Here is an 18,312-nt window from a genome sequence, read left to right on the forward strand (position 1 = left end):
AAGAAACCTCAGCGATATCACAATACCTCAGTATTGTTGCCTTCCATAAACCGTGGCTAGAATTTAATTAATTCACTGATAGTGGATATCATTTGAAATGGGAAAGTGAACAGAAAAGTTAGAGAAGTGCAATGGAAATCAAATCCATGACCATATATGAATGATAGTAGCTATCAGTGAAATAGGCCACTGGTTACTTTGTCATACGCTATGGAAATCTAGAGCCGCATATCAATTGGTAACGACTTGAGATTGGCTCTTGGAATAGAAAGGCATCTACCTGCTATAAAGTCTACCAAGTTCGGGGTAACACCTGTGGGAAGGTACTCCTAAACTACAGATAAGATAGCGCCCACTAAACCTAACCTCGAGATGAAACCATTTGCAATATACACTAGCTTTTTGGGTGTCCGAGTGTCATCCACAACTTGCACCTGGCTTGCCCATTGAAACTTGATGAGCCTGAAGACCGGAGCTTTGTCGAATATTTGATAGAACCCTTAGTAGTATTCGCTATTGGACCCCATTCCGTTTTACTCCCTTTATCCCAGATTTTCTAAGCCCACAAGACCAAGTAGAACGCTTTACTTACCAGCTATCTTCGTCATTTAATTCTAGCCACTTCGTTTCTATTTGTTGATCACTTGTAATCTTCTTCAGCCTTCGTTCCATTCAATATCGACGCCTGCTCGTCTAGATCGAATACGCCATTTTTCATCAGTCATGAGTTATGAGCTTGACCAGGTGGTTGGCACTATTTATCAATCTTAGTGAATTCTCGTTAACATGAATTAGACCAATCTCTTCATATCCATCACCGTGAGGTGGCGTTCATTGTCTTTGATAGTCAGCCAGCACTCAGAACCATAGAAGCCCACAGAACGGAAGACACTGCTATAGATTTCGAAATTGAGACATTCGTTGATGCGTCGATGACAATAAACATCGATTGGATTGGTGGAATCGAATTGGACTGCTGACTGAAAAAGGAGACAATCGACTTAGATTGTGTCTTTCCCGTCCTTGTTGGATCATCCTCACTTTGGTCTCGGAGTTCAAACAAAGAAGATCGAATTATAGCGCTTTCTTCTTGTCTTTTACATATTTTTCACCCTTACTCCAGGACCGAAAGGTCTCCTGCTGTCACGATCAGTATTACTTTCGTGAAAGGACTTTAGTTTCTCTAATAGCAATACACTTACGATGCCCTGCTATTTATTGCCTGATTTACGACGTCAACAAATAACTTGTATGGTTTTTTGTAACGACTAAAGGATATACCCGAGCACCTAGTAAAGGCACTAGACTATCGAAGGAAATCTTAGAAGACTCCGCTTATCCGAGCACTGAGGAATGGAACTCCGAACATATCACTCTAAGGGAGAAAGGAAGTTACCACCTATGAGTCTCCTACTAAACGACCGTTCACCAGGCTATCGAAGGAAATCGTTGTAGACTCAGCTTATCCGAGCACCATGGGATGGCAATCCGACCATAGCATTCTAAAGGAGAAAGAAATTAACCACCTATGAGGCTCCTATTACACAGACCGCTCCATATCTAGAGTTGCCCGTCAACGTCAAGATTGAGTCTGAGAGATGAACAGCCTGCCCAGGGCAAGTATTTATTATGTGGAATATACCAGTATTCCGGGAATGAGTTGCTGCCTCCTTCAGTGCAAAATGTCTGACTTCTTATCAGACCGAACAATGTAGTTAATTCGTGCCTAAGATTTCAAATTTTCCTGGCGATACGAACGTAACATAGACATTCTGACCGACAGCCAAGCGGTCATTAAGGCCTTGTTCTCAGCGACGACATCCTCCAGGCTAGTGGGGCAGTGCAGAAATGCACTGAACAGTTCTTGCGGCACGCTCAAGGTCACCCTCCTCTGGATTCCGGGTCATAGGAACATAGAAGGGCCCAAGCGGGCTGGCGACTAGGCCATGCAGATCGGTGTCTCGCGGGCGCGTGCCTTAGATGGACGAAGGCTCACCACCTGTGTCAAGTCAAGGACGATTTGGCTCACTAATAGCATAGCCCGATCACGAGAGCTCCCGTGCCAAACGCGTGCAAATGCATACAAGATTACGGCGATCTGCACAGGGCACTGACAAACAAAGGACATGTCGCCAGGCTCGGTATACCCTGCAATTCGCATTACCGAAGCTGCCGAAAACAGGGGAAACCCTCAGACACTTCCTCTGCGATTGCTTAACATAGCTCTAGTTAGAGTGAGGCTACGGACACTGGATAAACCATTCTAGGAGACCTGAGTGAGATTTCTAGCTGCAGGGTGGGAGAGCTACTTTCCTTCGTGAAGATCTGAATTGGCTGGACTCTACCTCCCTGGCGTTCTTCGTGATCGACGTATCAACGAAAGTTTCAAATCTAAAATTTATCGCAATATCGTCCGTCCTGTCGCTCTCTATGGTTCTGAGCGTTGGCCGACTACAAAAGGCAATGAATAGCGTCTTGCCGTGATGGAAGGGAAGTGACACGCCTTGATCACATTCGAAATGAGGATATCCGCGATCGATATGGAAAAAAGTGGGAGAAAGGCGTTTTCGATGGAATGGTCATGTAGTACGCGCTAACGAGAATTCACTCGCCAAGACTGGTCTGAACATCGAAGTCGGTGGTAAGCGACCAAAAACCCAGTCGAAACAACGGTAACTTGGTGGTTTGGAAACACGCGATTACATCCGCATCAGGCTTTTGATAAAATAAAATGCCGCAACCGATCACCACATGCCGACCCCGCCTGTCAACGGGACAAAGGCTAAAGAAAAAGAAGAAGAATCACCGACATTCGATGTGGTATTATGTTTACATTAAGTAGGGCAGCTACCAGCTTCCCCTTTTTTCTCGGGGTTGAAATTCAACTAATGCGAATCGTTAATATTTGGGGCTCTAAATCAACGAGAAAAGATCATATCCAGAGGTTCTATGGAAAAACGATGAATCGTACATTCATGTGCCAGTTTGGAAATCTCTAGACAAATATCATTGGTAATGAGGACGTTGACAGATTGGCCAAAGGATTTCCTTCAGAGTGGTGGGTCCAAAAACCGCTTTTAACGTCAATTTACACCATTGTAAATTCTCCGCTGAAGAGTATAGTCGCAAGGCCGCCCAAAACCAAATGGAAGAATTCGAACCTTTGACGGCAACTGAAGAACTTTGTGAAGGAACCCGAGGGTAGGTTGGCATCTTTATTGCTCCTTAAGATAGGGACATGAAGTCCTACTCAGGTTTTTAACGAGGCACCGGTTTCTAAACAACAAAGAGAAAAGTGTGATGATGATCTCGAAGACATGCAACCATTGAGAGAAGAAGTCGGCTTTACTTTTCTCCGCACTACCTGGTTTTGGCAAACGCTCTCAAATTCACAAAAGTCTACTAGCATCGCATTGGAAGACCCTCCGAAGAGACGTTCCGGAAAGAATACAATGGTCTTAATACACGAGACCTAGATATTTGGAGGTGCGGCTTCCCACTTCCTTACTCATACCTTACCTTTGGGCGATCAAATAGTGACAATCTGACTGAATGCTCCGACAACAATGACCGCAGCTATACCGCTGGGGCATATTGGTATTGTTCTTTGGCAAATCAGTAACACTGGTTCCTATTTTCAGATAAAACTACACCCTCCAGAACATGTTGCATACCTTTTTTTTAATACTTGCACCAAATTTGAATTTCTATTTCAGTTGCTCTAGCGTTCGGCTTAAAACAGTCAACTCTTCTGAATAACTGCTTCACCGTACTAAATGTCGCAATAGTGCTGATAGTCATAGTAGCTGGATCAATAAAATGTAAGTAACCCAACCTTACCTCTTTCCATTTTTCCCACTAACTGACAATACTCCTTTCAGCTAACATCAAAAACTGGGAGATACCTGCCTCAGACCTTCCACAAAACAGCACAGCAGGTGCAGGTGGTTTCTTCCCTTATGGTTTCGAAGGAACAATCCGAGGAGCGGCCACCTGCTTCTTCGGATTTGTAGGATTCGATTGCATTGCCACAACCGGTGAAGAAGTGAAAAATCCTCGCAAAGCTATACCACGGGCTATCATGTTCTCCCTGCTTATCATATTCCTTGCATATTTCGGAGTATCTACAGTTCTCACCCTTATGTGGCCGTACTATCTGCAGGTATAGAGACGATATTGTAATAGATACGACGAATAATTTCAGATTTTTGTTTTCCGGGTACGGGCTTAGAATGTCAACGCCCCTCTGCCGTATGTTTTCGAACAAATCGGTTGGCCTGTGGTCCAATGGATTGTGACAATTGGTGGGATGATTGGCTTGGTAGCAAGCATGTTTGGAGCCATGTTTCCACTTCCTAGGATCATGTATGCAATGTCGCAGGATGGACTGATTTTTCACTTTTTTGGAGAGATTAGTCCAAGGTTTAAGACCCCAATTGCAGGAACTATTTGTGCAGCTCTTTTGACCGGTGAGAAACGGAAGTTCATTGATACACCAGGATGCTAACGAGACTTTCCAAATTTTCAGGACTAATGGCTGCTATTTTTGACCTCAGGCAACTAGTGAACATGCTCTCAATTGGAACTTTAATGGCTTATACAGTTGTTGCAATTTCAATAACTATATTAAGGTAGAGTACTTGCCGGGCGATCTCGACTTCTTTCTGAACAAAATTCAATGAGGGTCTCCCTTTAATTCCAGGCATATGAACGACGATAGCAAACAGGGTATCACTTCGGAAATGACTGAAGGCACTAACCTTGTAAACCATCAAAACGAAAGAATCAACACCTCTTCCTTGTTGATTCAGATCTTCAACTGCCGAAGAGTTCAGATACCAAGTGTTCTCTCGTCAAGGGTAGTGGGAACTTTGTTGCTTTTCTACTGTAAGTTCCTCATTGGTTCCTTATTTCAACCTATTCTGATTAGTGTCGTTCCAGGTGCCTTTTGTTTTGGTTTCAGCTTCACATTTCTTTATGCAACTCAGGAGATTCGGGAGCTGAAACCGTGGCCTATCGCGATAGGTTGTCTGTTTCTCGTTTTGATCCTGATTTTGTTACTGGCAATATCAGTTCAACCCCGTGAAAATGCAAATTCAACGTTTACCGTCCCACTTGTGCCTTTAATTCCAGGGATCAGTATTTTTATAAATGTATATTTAATGTTACAGTTAGATATTTATACGTGGATACGTTTTGGAGTTTGGATGGTCATAGGTAAGTAATTCCTGGGATTCCAGTTGCATGTTAGCATGGCATGGTTTGCACTTTGTTAATCAAACTCTGGAGTACACAGTTTCTCGGATAAATCAATGAAATTCGGAAATCAAGCGGAGAAGAGCCCCTTATATTCCGTCCCCTCCTCCGTCCATGTTCCTCCTATCCAGAGAGAAAAGAGGAACAAGCCCCGCCCCCTTTCTCCTTCCTCCGCTTCAACTATTTATTGTCGAAATGTAAATGTGGCCGACTGGTTTACCTAAAAATTCTCAAGGGGAAACTTCCTTAAACCTCAAGGCTTCCGAATTTCTTTGAATACCACGAGAAGTACTTTCGCAACAACTTCATATCCAATCACCTCTAACCTATTTTGCATGCAACACTTCCACCACATTCTGTTTCTCCATACAAACAGGTTTGCCCATTTACCTCATTTGCATCTGCCTCTACAATCGCACGAAAGAAAAAACCAACCGAGCTTCATCGATCACATATCGAGGAACATCCTTTGATGACTTCGTCCCGCCTCAAGTTGACGTTGAGAAATCCATCCCCAACGGAACTATTCATTCAAACGCTGAAACACTGTCAATAAAAACTATTGAAGAAACGAACGGAATAATACCAATGAATGGCAAGATAACTGAGGAAACCCAAAGAGTAAGACCTCCATCACCTAAAGGATCATTGGATGAGATCATTCCTGCTTCAGAGCTATCTGGAACTGTCCGTGAAATTAGAACGCCCAATGGTAATACACTCTTCATTGAAGACATCAATCCGACTAGCCCAAGTATAGCAGATGAGGATGCTAAGTCGGTTCTAGCTATCTTGGATGATGTCTTGAAAGTTGAGGATTCATCGAATCGGGATTTATACAGAAGTACCTCGACGGTATCGGAACAATTACCATCTTCAATTGAAACTGCTGCAATTATTCATAACTCCTTTGAAGATTTGCCGGAGGAAGAAGTAGACGTGAACCATAATACGAAACAGACACCCTCTGATGAGGTAGAAGAAGATAAAACCGCTCCCGATGAAAAACTACCAGTGCTTATTGCTGCTACTCCCCTAAAAGTTGATGATAAACAAGAGGAAGGAGAGGATGTTTGCCCACCTGAACCTAAACCCGATTATCCTGGAGCTCCGGATTTCGATGACACCTTTGACGAAACCATTGACGCTAAGCACAGTAGTGACGACGAAACACCACCCCCAGTTCCTCCAAGAGATGATATTTCCCCTTTATACGCTACAGCTATAAATTTTGTCAGCGATACACCAGCAGACCAAGCAATTTCAGAAGCAGCTAGAAGAGTTTCGGCAACCAAAACTCCTTCATCATCTATAAAATCATCTCGCCGATCATCAGGATCTTCTGAAGATATTCTTGTCACTCCATCGCGTTCCTCCCAGAAGTTCCGTGACCGACTGAGCAAGATGATCATAAACCCTCCCACATTTGTTCGAATCAAACGAGCTGAGGAAACATTGAATGAAACCACTAACGACAATGGTGAAATTACCCCACCATTAACCTCTTACCCTATGAAGCAATCAAAGAGTGAGAGTGATTTAGTGCATATGAAAAGCGCAGATGACGAAGCCACTCCAGGAGTTCAAAATGGAGACAAAGAGAATGAGGACAATGAAAATAATATTCCAAAAGCTCCCAAATTCGATCCTGTTTTGTACAAAACTATTGCCAGTCGCTACAAAAATCAACGCCCAAAACTAGATCTAACGGTCTCAGACGACCCCGATCAACCCGTAATTCGCCCAAAAACCGCACCAATAATTGTCACACAACCCAGCGAAGATGAAGATGAACCTAACTTAGAAGTGCTTCCATTCAGAGAAAAGCTAGCCGCACTCCTCAAGCGAGGTCCATCGCATCGAACAAAAATTAGGCCGGACAGTTACCCCAAACTCAACCCACATTCACGAGCGGTTACACCAGAACCATCTGAAACGAATTCCATCTCAGATCCTAATCTTAACTCTGAACGACGATCTCGATCGCCGTCTCCCCTATCGAATCCTGAGGCGAACACAGATGATCACAAACAAAAGTTTACGCAGGTATTACAATCAATAACTGGCGAACGTGGTCCTCCCAAGAAAAAAGCAGAAAAGCAAGAGTCAATTCAGGAGCAACCTTCAGAACGACCAGCTACTATTGAGGAAGCATTAAAGCGACTAAGACATGTCCGACAACCAGTCGAACTCGATTAAATTAATTAGATTTTTACGTAATTCAGGAATTTTATCATAATTTTTGGAAATACTCTACACAATAAATACTAACTGCATGATTTTAGCATTTTCTGGAACCACATTGAATGCATGCTTGTACAGGGAGGCGTGGATTGACACAATAAGGTATGAAGGTCCTTTAAAAGTATTTCATTGCATATATACATAATTAGGGCTCAAATAAATTTTGAGAGATTTTCAGTGAAATAAGAAGGCCGGGCTTATTTGGTATAGGAAACTACAGTGCAATGGCCGAGAACACTGGACAAAGATCGCGATGTTGGTCCGCTTCGCAATCTCGCCCCTTGGAACCAGGTTCAAATCTTGGTACGGTCATGAATATTTGGGATTTTCTAAAGGAAATAGCATGATACAATGCTGAGCTGAAACTATGGTCATCGTCCTCAGGGGTCTCAGGGGAAAGCCAAATTGTTCCTCCACTATTCGGGTAGTAACCGCCCTTTCTGTTGATTGAAGTTAATGATTTGAAACGAGTCGCTTTCTAAAAGAATCTGTAGTTTGGAATTGAGACTAGAAGTCATAAACTTCCAACTACTACAACAATGACACAAGGAAGCAGAACTTTCTCTAAACGTCTATCCTAGGTCTCCTTTCAAAATAAATTTTAAACAAAACTTTCTTCACTATATGCCATTTCGTCCAATACCAAAGAACACATCAGGGACTGCGTCTCCTGTGATTTCTTCAGGAATTTCCCAAGCCTCCCAAATAGCTTGGCGCGCAGCCCATTCTCCCTAACGGCCAAGAGTATGATGTCTTCCTCCTGATGGAGAACATTTCCAAATGTAACTTAAGGGAGTTTTGGGAACAGATTAACAGTCTCAAACCGCTCCAGGATCACAAAGAGCACTTGAATACTTGGGAAGGTAAAAAGTGTCAAAACTTTCTGGACCTCGTGAAAAGCAATTACAACACCGGTTCCGACTTTTTCGTTGTAACGCAGACATCCCTTTATGCCACCTAATCTTTCTCGTCCAATGAGTTCTATTATGTCTTTTTAAGCGCAAAAAGGAATCATGTCCACTTACGTCCAATGGATGAACCCAGCGGAGCGGGAGGTTCCTCTTGAAACGCTGAATGACATCTGACTCAATTAGATCCCTCGGGAGAACTAGTCTGAGCTCAAACTGATCTCGCTCGTAAATGTATTTTTTAAGCTTGTAAACTCCATGGTCGAAGATAGGTTCAATCAGTACCTCAAGGACTACCACATTCTCCCCAACAACAGCTTCGCCTATAAAAAGCACAGGTCTACTATGTCCTGCCTCAACTAGCTTCTTTTACACATCTCCATGGAGAAGAGCCAACCAACATGTCCTCGGTTTATCCATCGACATCAGTTAGACCTAAGACGGTGTAAATCTTCCCCTCTTGATGAACAGGGTGTCTAAAATGAATCTCTTCCTGATATCATCCTGTACTCTTCGCCGACTTCCAAGCCCAATTCTCCTCAACATATACACTACCGCCCTTCATTAGAAATGCTTCAACCAAGTGGAGATCCTCCAGCATGCGGATAATTCCCACATCATAGTAACAAGGGACTTCAAGGAGGGAACTCAGGACATCCTGTGCCAGTAGGCATGTCTCTTCACTAACGAATATAGTAGACTAAAACTGTCTATTAATCTTGAAAACTCCAGCGCCATCGCCTTCTCAATCGTCCATATAGATGTATTGAATAGCGTCCACCATGGACATAAAAAATCGAATGATTTCAGCTTCACTACCAGTGAAGGACTATGTTGACTCCGTCAACAACAAAGTCAAAAACGCTGCCAAGGGGGTCAACTTTGCGACGGGGGCTAACTGGGGCTTAGATAGAGGGGTGGTAAGACCCATCCTCTGCCCCCTGAACATTCTTTATGCCCGAATACCTCGAGAAGAAAGTCAAATAACTCACGGTCGCTTCCCTGAGGCGATATCTTCACCTCATCGGACCCACCCTCATGTCTTTGCTCTAGCTAACTGCTCTCTCATCAGAGGAACCTATAGCGCCTCTAACAATTAACCGCAGTGTTAAATAAACTTCATACAATCATAGATGATACCATTGATAAAACCCCCATCATTTTCAAAAATTGCACCATTTTAAATTCATACAAGGAGGAAATCTCATACGGCACAACCGAAGAAGCTCACAAAGGGCAAGCCATAGGTTGCATAATCCTGGTAACCGATACTTCGCTTGAGATCTTGAATTCCGGATGTGCTGTTTATTCCAAGCTCGAACTGCTCTGTTCCATATTTAGGATATCCCCCGAATCGGTCCTCTGGGCCGAACTCCTCGCTATTTGGCAAGCCATAATGTTCTCAGGTGACCAAATATCAACAAAATTATCATCATTGCGGATTCCCTTCAAACTATTAAAGCCCTCACCAGCAAAGCCCCGAACTGACCGCACGGGCACATGATGAAATGAGGAAAGCTGGGATTAAAAAGGTCCTTATCCTGTGGTGGTGGCAAATGAAGCTACTAAACGAGCCAGGGTGGCTGACCTCTCTCTTGCCCTTCCCTTCGCGGCCTCAGATACATGGCGCATGACCCCTAACTGGACCTAAACTTACAAATCTGTCTTAGAACCTCCTCGCAGCGAGCGATTTTATCTACGGATCGCTCCTCGCCAGAAAGCGAAACCTGCCAAAGGAAGGACTACCAGCAACTTCGTTCGCCCCTGACAACATTTCCACATAGCTGGCATCATAGGCGTCAGCTTGCCACTTCGTTTGCGTCGGGAGTCATTGAAAGCCCTTCCGGTATGATCAGCTTTCCATCCTTAGCTTGTCAGGACCTCGCGAAACAAAACAAACTAACACATACACTAGTCTTCCTGTACCTAATTTTGTCCTGTGTCTCTATTCCATACCACTATGAAAACTGTTGAGCAGGAGGGTATCACTCCACCCCTTTCTCATCACCTATGAATACTTCTGAGGCCTTAATAAGCAAATCATGTTGCTTATTAAGGCATCAGCATTCCAGATGGAGATATATGCCATTTCATTGGCTACAGAAGAATGTATGCGACAAGAATGGAGGAGCTGCACCATTCGAATCTGTTCCGAGAGTCGGGCGGCATTATCAACACTAAACAGCAACGACATATCAAGCCAGTTGGTGTGGAGTTGTCATCAGGTGCTGCTGAAATTTGGTCGACTGAACGAAGCATTCCTGATGTGGGTACCGGGGCACTCAAACATTGCTGGTAATAAGGAGGCTGACACAAGGGCTCGTCGAGGGTCTGCATCCACAATGGTGGGGCCAGAATCAGCTTTTGGCATCTGACCATCCTCTGCCAAGTCTACTCTGAAAGCTGAAATTGCAAGATTCGCGGGCACGAGTGGGGAAATTTGAACTCTTGCCAGCAAGCAAAAATCCTTGTGAAAGAAGCTGGGGTCGCCAGAGCGGAATTTTTGTTGTCCCTTAAGAAATGGGACATGAAAACCCTAGTAAAGCTTTTAACAGGACACTGTTCCTTATTATTATTCTGTTAAGGGAAAGTCGCACCGCGTCCTTGAAGAACTATTGTGCCCCTTTTACTGGTTATAGTGTACCTGTTGATCATAGTATCTCAAGTAGGCCTGTAACCGTTAGGAACTTTAGTATGTTCCCCACTTCCAGAAGTTTCAGCTTTGCGTCTGGTATTAAGTGTTTTCCCAGATGCCTCGACCTACTTTGCACAAGTGCCGGACACTGTCCCAGGACGTGCATAGAGGTTTCGTCCTCCTCCTCACAGAACCTGCAGGCAGTGTCCGTAGATATCCCTAGCTTCCCTAGGTGATAGTTCAGCCGACAATGACCAGTGAGAATTCCCACTATGATTCGGAGGTTCTTTTTAGTGAGGTTTAAGCAATCCTTTGTGCGCATGGGTTCGTATCCCCCAATAAGCACCCTGGACTGCTCCATCCCTGGTAGGCCCGCCCAATATAGTTCCCTCAACCGTTTCTCTTCGTTTCTTAGATTCATAGCCATGAAACCGTTTCCGATTCCACAGAAGGGTTCTGGCCCGTGTAAAGGCATCCCTGCTCCCTTCTTGGCTAGTTCATCTGCTGCCTCATTGCCTTCCAACCCAGCATAGCCTGGAACCCAAAGTATCCAGACCTTGTTGGACGAGCCGAGTGTATTCAGTCTCTCAAGCATTCCCATACCAGTTTAGAGTTCACCTAGTTGGACCTAAGTGCCTTGATCGCTGCTTGGCTATCGGTGAGAATAGCTATGTTCTGCCCCCTGTAGTTCCTTTGCAGATTAAAGGAGGCACATTTGCCTATGGCGTAAATTTCCGCCTGGAATATGCTAGTGTACCTGCCCATTGGCTCAAAGTACATTTTCCTTGGACCAATGACACCGGCACCCGCTCCCTCTGCTCTGAAGGATCCGTCAGTGTACCAAGTAATCAGTTGCTGGTTTAAGCCGTATGTCGCAGCCACGCTCTCCCAGTTTGCCTTGTTACTCCAACGTGTTTCAAACTTCTTATCGAAGTGAAACCTCGTTGTCATGTTGTCCCTCGGTATCAGTAATTCGGGATACCGCCTAGAAAGGATATCAATCTTCCTTCGATTTAGGCAGCTCCCCGCCTCACTCATACTACCGGTCATCCTGAATATTGATCTCCTTGCCTGCATCTGTATGTGCAGATGGAGAGGGGTTAATCCCAGAAGGACCTCCAGGGATGCCGTTGGGCATGTCCTCATTGCCCCACTGATACACACGCAAGCCAGCCTTTGGAGCTTATGTAATTCCCTGGCTTGTGTGCTGAGTTTGGTTCTTTCTGTCCAGATTACCGCTCCATAGGTAATCATTGGCCTTACTATTGCAGTATATATCCAAAGTAGTATCTTCGGGCTGCAACCCCATTTTTTTCCTGCTATGGATCTGCAAGTCATCAGAGCCCTCGTGGCTTTTCGACAAGTGTTTCCGACATGTGTCTTCCAGAGTAATTTTTGGTCTAGCGTAATTCCCAAGTATTTGACCTCTGTTTCTCGTTTCATCTCCATGTCATGTAATGTTATGGCTCTCAGGTGATCAAACTTACGCCTCCTAGTGAATGGTACTATGGTGGTTTTGGCTGGGTTGATCCGTAGTCCCACCTTCCTGCACCAGGCACTAGTAACCCTTAATCCAGTTTGGATTCTATCACATAGGGTATCTTCATATTTGCCCCTACAGATTAGAACAATGTCGTCCGCGTAGCCCTGGACTTGTATTCCAGTATTAGTTAACACGTCCAAAAGTTCATCCACTACCATGCTCCACGTCAGCGGCGATAGTACTCCACCCTGTGGACAGCCTTGAGTGGTGTTCATGATAATAGAATTTGTACCTGTTTGTACCTCTATTTGTTTGCTTTCTAGCATTTTGCCCATCCAGAGTGCTAGGGTGTTTCCCACTCCTTTGCGGCTCAGGGCATCCTGTATCTCTGTGTGCGATGTGTTGTCGAATGCTCCTTCGATATCCAAAAACGCGCACAGTGCAATTTCTTTTGTTTCTATGGCGTCCCGTAGTACCTCTGTCAGCTGATACAGAGCAGTTTCAGTTGACCGTCCTGTCCGGTAGGCGTGTTGACAGTGATGTAGGGGATTACGCTTTAGAACGTTAGTTCTAATATAGTTGTCTATGACCTTCTCCACCGTTTTGAGTACGAACGATGTTAGGCAGATTGGTCTGAAAGATTTAGGGTGAAAAGGATCCTTTTTACCCGCTTTCGGAATAAAGACCACTTTTGCCCGTCTCCATGCCCTTGGTATGTAACCCAGTGCTATGCTCCTCCTTACCACCCTCAGAAGAGACTCTAAGATAATTCCTAGGCCTCTCTCGATAAGTGCTGGGAAAATGCCATCTACTCCGGGAGATTTCATTGGTTTAAAAGTTCCCACTGCCCATCTTAGCCTAGCTTCTGACCATACCTCTTTTGCTAGTTTCCAGCTCTCTTTCCTTCCCCTTTTATTCGTTGTTGGGATGTCAGGCAGATTGTTGTCGCCTGCCACCGAGGGGTAGGACCCCGGGAAATGAGTTCTGAGAAGCAGGTGTACCCTGTCCTCCTCATTCTCGGTGAATGTCCCATCTTCCTTTTTCAAGCAGACAGAGGATATTATATATATATTATATATATGTCGAATCTGATTATCCTGTGATCAGACATTGAGGGTTCATCCGACACCCTCCAATTCCTGACCATCCCGTTCATTAGGGTATTTCCTAGAGTTATATCTAGTACCTCTTGTCTGGTGCTGGTCACAAATGTTGGAGTGTTCCCTACGTTGTATATTTCTAACTTATTACTAAAAATAAATTTGAGAAGGTGCTCCTTAAACAACCATATGAAAAAGATTAGGGTGGAAATTTCGGCTATTCGTAGCCAATGTGAAGAGGAGAAGTAGACAGCCCTGCACTTCATATGCAGTTGTCAGACTTCCTCCGATCTCGGACGAAGACACGTTTGTAAAGTTTTCTTCAATGAAGAATCGGTACACTCTCTGCCTCTGGAGAATGTTCTCAGATTCGTTAAAGCCTGCGAACACAGTAATAGGAAGCCATTGAAGAGGCGATTTACAGGAATAGTACAATGGGACTAACATTGACCTGAGTGCTCACAGCTACGGTTCCCCCAGTAAACTAAACTAACTAACTAAGGTCTCCGCACCTTCTTCACTTTTTATCAGCACCCACAGTCTAAATATGAAGGATATGTCCTATTTGTCCTTACTTGGATGTCATTTTTTCAAATCTGACAAATCACATCACATCGATCTATAGATTCATGCCTTCCTTATTTACAGAAAATCGCTCAGGACATTATTTAATTCGCATTCCAAATATGAAAATGTAATTTTAATTGTGTTATTGACTATTATATGTTTTATATTATTTAATAGAGTTCCTTTTTTATAATTATATTATTTTATTTATTTCATATATTATTATGTATTTTGTATTTTTTATAAAATGGGTTGCAATAATGGTGTTTCCTTAATTTATTTTTCAGGATTCACCCTTTATCTGTGTTATGGTCTACAAAATAGCTACAGAGATATGCGTCAATCATTAAATGGTTGGCAAAAATTAAAATACAGCGAGTATTTTTGAAAAATGCATCTTGTTTTTATATTAAAAAGTATAAAAAAAAAATGAAAAAGATACATGCAAGATAAAACAAGAAAGAAATTTCAGAAGAAAGGCGGATTTGCCACTTTCTCTTATTTTGCGGTTGTTTTATTTATACAGTTGTTCTCTAGAAATTATATTAATATAAATAAATGATATTTTGAAATGGGCGATATTTATTTATTAAAAATTATGTAGACATTGTGATTGGCAAGGATCTACAAATCATGATTGAATAATAAAGGAGACTTTCTATTTGGTTAACAAATTCTTATTTCGGAAACACCGCCTTGTGGAAATCTACCCAAGACTAACCTCAGGGGTCACCATCCCTGAGAGTGTGTGACTTTTACCCACTAAAACAACATTTTGCCAAGCTACGACTGAGTTTTCCCCATCCAGCAACTTTCTTTGAACATTTAGGTTTCGTTTTTATTGGGAGAAAACTCTGTGGTCCCCCTTAGGACTTTGGTTAGCTTCGCTGAGGAACTGACTGTTCCTCAGTAGCTTAGATCTTTAGGCATCCGTTATGTTAGCAAGTCGTTTTTACTCTTTTCAGTCAGCAGATCCTTATTAAGAATGAACCAGGGGGCTATGCTATCCTAAGCACTTTATTTTGGAACGTTTCTATTACCTTTAGTAAATCAGTCTGTATCTGGCATTTAGTTCGTCCTTCTTCCTTAGGATGTGTCTTTTCCAGCCAAGCTTAGCAGCTACATGTTTGACCTCAGTCGCCTGCGGAACATCTTGTCCGTTTATAATGGATTGTGGAGAGAGTATTAGGTTTCGAACCACAATGATTTGTTCCAATCTCTTAAGGAGGAGCCTTTTAAATAGTTTGGCTGTAGTACGGAGTCACGTTTTTGATCGATACGATTCAACTTTACTTGGCTCCTTCGCCGGTTTGGAGACCATTATAACTTCGGCCAGCTTCCATTGTCGAGGGACGTATTTTGTGATAATTTGACCAGAACTAATGCTCGCAGTATGCCTATTGACTATAGAGTTAGGAAAGAGGATCGTTGATGCGAACATGTGATTATCAGTTCTATACATCATTACGGATTAAGGAGACTGGGGAGTACAATTTTCACTCCAGGCCCAGATTTTCTCTCTCTCTCTCTCTCTCTGTCTCTCTCTCTCTCTGTCTCTCTCTCTCTCTGACCATACCCGGAAGACGCTCAGCGAAAAGGCCTCATTGTTGTGGGGGTAATCCTCGAGCGTTGAAAAATGATGTTTAAAATGCAGAAATACGAGATTCTGTTCAACGATGAGTTACTAGAAGGTTCATCGAGGGAGAAAAGGAAAGGACCAATTCACCTCAAACTTGGGCTTTTACAGGGGCTAGAAAAAGAGGCTTTAACGAAATTAAAATGATTTTGAAACTGAAAGTGGCTGCATAATTTTCACTTCGGGCCGAAGTTTGTCCCTATGATTGCTAGGGCTAGTTTGCCCTAGATCTCAGAAAATTCCGTTTAGCGTAAAATCCCTCGCTTCCCCCCTCTGTCACATAGGATAATCATATCCACCCCTGTATCACTTTCTAGTTTAAGTACAATTTGGGCCTTGGTACACAGATTGGGGCACAGAAATGCATATACTCGTACATGTCCGAGGTTTCCTTGTATTGGGTTGGTGTGCCAAATTTAAATTAAAAGAGTCTTAGAAGTGCACCCAGGCGCACATTTTTAACACAAATGGGAAAAGCTATTCCTGTTCCCGTTTCTTTATAATTGATTGATCTCCTGATAGAACTCCTGTGATCTCGTCTTGGGATTAAGGAATGAACGTCTCAAGTCCAAAATCCGTAGTCGTACGTCCTACTGCCCTCTATGATTCAAAGCACTTGAGTGCTATTCATGTGCAGAAGTCAATTGTCATTTTTTCCATTTGTTTGACTTCACCAAATTTCATCAAACTTGTACTGTCAACTTCTTGAAAGTATTACAAGAGCAATCGATCATCCTCCGTCCTTACTACATGGGCCTTGTACTTGAAGAATTAAGAAAGTGTTACAGCGTCATAACACGTTTCAAGCAAAAGGGTTGAAATTCCCTACTGACTAATAATTGATCCATTTACAGATTTGTATACACTAATTTTTCTTAATATTCAGCTGCACGTCGCCTTAGTCAGTTGGTGTCAAGCGTCCGAGACGATCGGACGTGTGCTAACGAAAGTGCCGAGTGAAAAATCCAAAGTGCGGAGTGAAAAACAAAACACAATCGCGACCGTAGTGTTTTCGATCAAACATTCAGTGACGAGGCGCTATGTCAAAGCGCCCAGTTGACGACAGGTCACTGTCGCCCCAGGGGATGGATCCTGAGCCCAAGAGCATTCACCCCCTTGGGGACAGCGAAAGCGAGGCTCCATCAAGTCCCGAAGCCAGTCGGGAATCCGCCCGAGAAGATAGCGAGTCGGACATGGCTCGCGAAACGTCCGACTACGACCAAGACGCCGCCCCGCGGAGACTCACCTCATTCCTCCCCACATACAACTCCCTTTCCTCGCCGATGGAGAAGAGACTCGCTCTCCTCTCCTTCCTCTGCCAAGTGTCCCCCAGTAATGTCCACTAAAGTGGTATTACTGAACATAAATTCGGTGATCAGTCGACAAAAACGTCACGAACTAATTTCCTGTCCGTCCACAAACCTAACCTACTCCTTCTCACTGAATCCAAACTGCACCCAAGGCATAAGCTGCACATCCCCAACTATACCACCTTCCGCTCCGACCGTATTGACCGCCCAGGCGGAAGCACAGCCATACTAGTGGCAAATCCCCTAGACGTTCAACGGGTCTACATCCCAAACACTATTGCCCCATCCATGGAGCTAACCGTTGTCTCCATCGCCACACCTTCCTCCATCACATTCCTAGGTAGCCTCTACTGCCCCGACCAAACCCTCAATCCCGCTGACATCTCCAACCTTACACAACACCTCAAAGCCCTCCCAGTCAGCCGAAACAAGCGTTTCTCCCTTGTACTAGGGGGCGACCTAAATGCCAAACATAACACCTGGTATAACACCACTATAAATGCCAATGGCAATAGGTTAGCCAACTGGTACACACAACACTCTCACCCTCTACAGCTCACCCTCCTCCCCACCAACCAACCCACCTACCACAGACAAAATACCCACTCCTTCATCGACCTCTTCCTGGTAAGCAACCACCTTCTCGTACACCCCAGCACGCCTACCTCCCCCCAAGACCTATCCACCATCCCCGGCTTGAGCGACCATGACGGAGTGGTTCTCCACTTCAATATCACCGATCGCCTCCCCAAATCCCAGCCTAAATTCCTTCCCAACTACGCTGCCACTAACTGACAACGCCTCAACTACAACCTAGCCGACAAATTCTCGACCATCCGCCTCCCGTCCAATCGGTCTCCTACCGAAATCGATTCAGCCGTGGAAAAGCTCACGGAATCCACACAAAAGGCTTGCAACGAAACCATCCCTCTCAGACCACTAAACTACCAGGGCCTAATCACCCTGCCACCACACATCCTAGACCTCATCAAACAAAAATCAACCCTACGACGCCAACTCCACAGACACAGATACGCTCCTCAATTTGACTTCCTCAAGTCACAAATCCACTCCCTCACACAGCGCATCCAATCCCAGATCCAGACGTTATACGCTGATCACTACGCGGTAAAGCATGCGAACATCTCGCTTAATCAGCAAACATGCAATAAA

General features: G+C 44.0%; 1 protein-coding gene across 4 annotated transcripts in view; it reads left to right on the plus strand.

Moving 5' to 3' along the window:
• The window catches only part of LOC119650187 (cationic amino acid transporter 2), a 40,013-nt gene extending 25,244 nt beyond the window's left edge, over positions 1–14,769 (plus strand). For 3 of the 4 annotated variants that reach the window (XM_038052744.1, XM_038052743.1, XM_038052742.1), the window contains 8 exons: positions 3,717–3,821; positions 3,882–4,162; positions 4,232–4,469; positions 4,529–4,631; positions 4,703–4,887; positions 4,942–5,217; positions 5,633–7,602; positions 14,481–14,769. In XM_038052744.1, the coding sequence (XP_037908672.1) occupies positions 3,717–3,821; positions 3,882–4,162; positions 4,232–4,469; positions 4,529–4,631; positions 4,703–4,887; positions 4,942–5,217; positions 5,633–7,455 (3,011 nt within the window). In that variant the 3' untranslated portion in view covers positions 7,456–7,602; positions 14,481–14,769. The remainder of the gene's footprint in view (positions 1–3,716; positions 3,822–3,881; positions 4,163–4,231; positions 4,470–4,528; positions 4,632–4,702; positions 4,888–4,941; positions 5,218–5,632; positions 7,603–14,480) is intronic. The other variant, XM_038052745.1, reaches the window with a different exon arrangement.
• The last annotated feature ends 3,543 nt before the right edge of the window (positions 14,770–18,312 follow it).

Source organism: Hermetia illucens, chromosome 2, assembly GCF_905115235.1.
Source record: "Hermetia illucens chromosome 2, iHerIll2.2.curated.20191125, whole genome shotgun sequence".
Classification (NCBI taxonomy): Eukaryota; Metazoa; Arthropoda; class Insecta; order Diptera; family Stratiomyidae; genus Hermetia; species Hermetia illucens.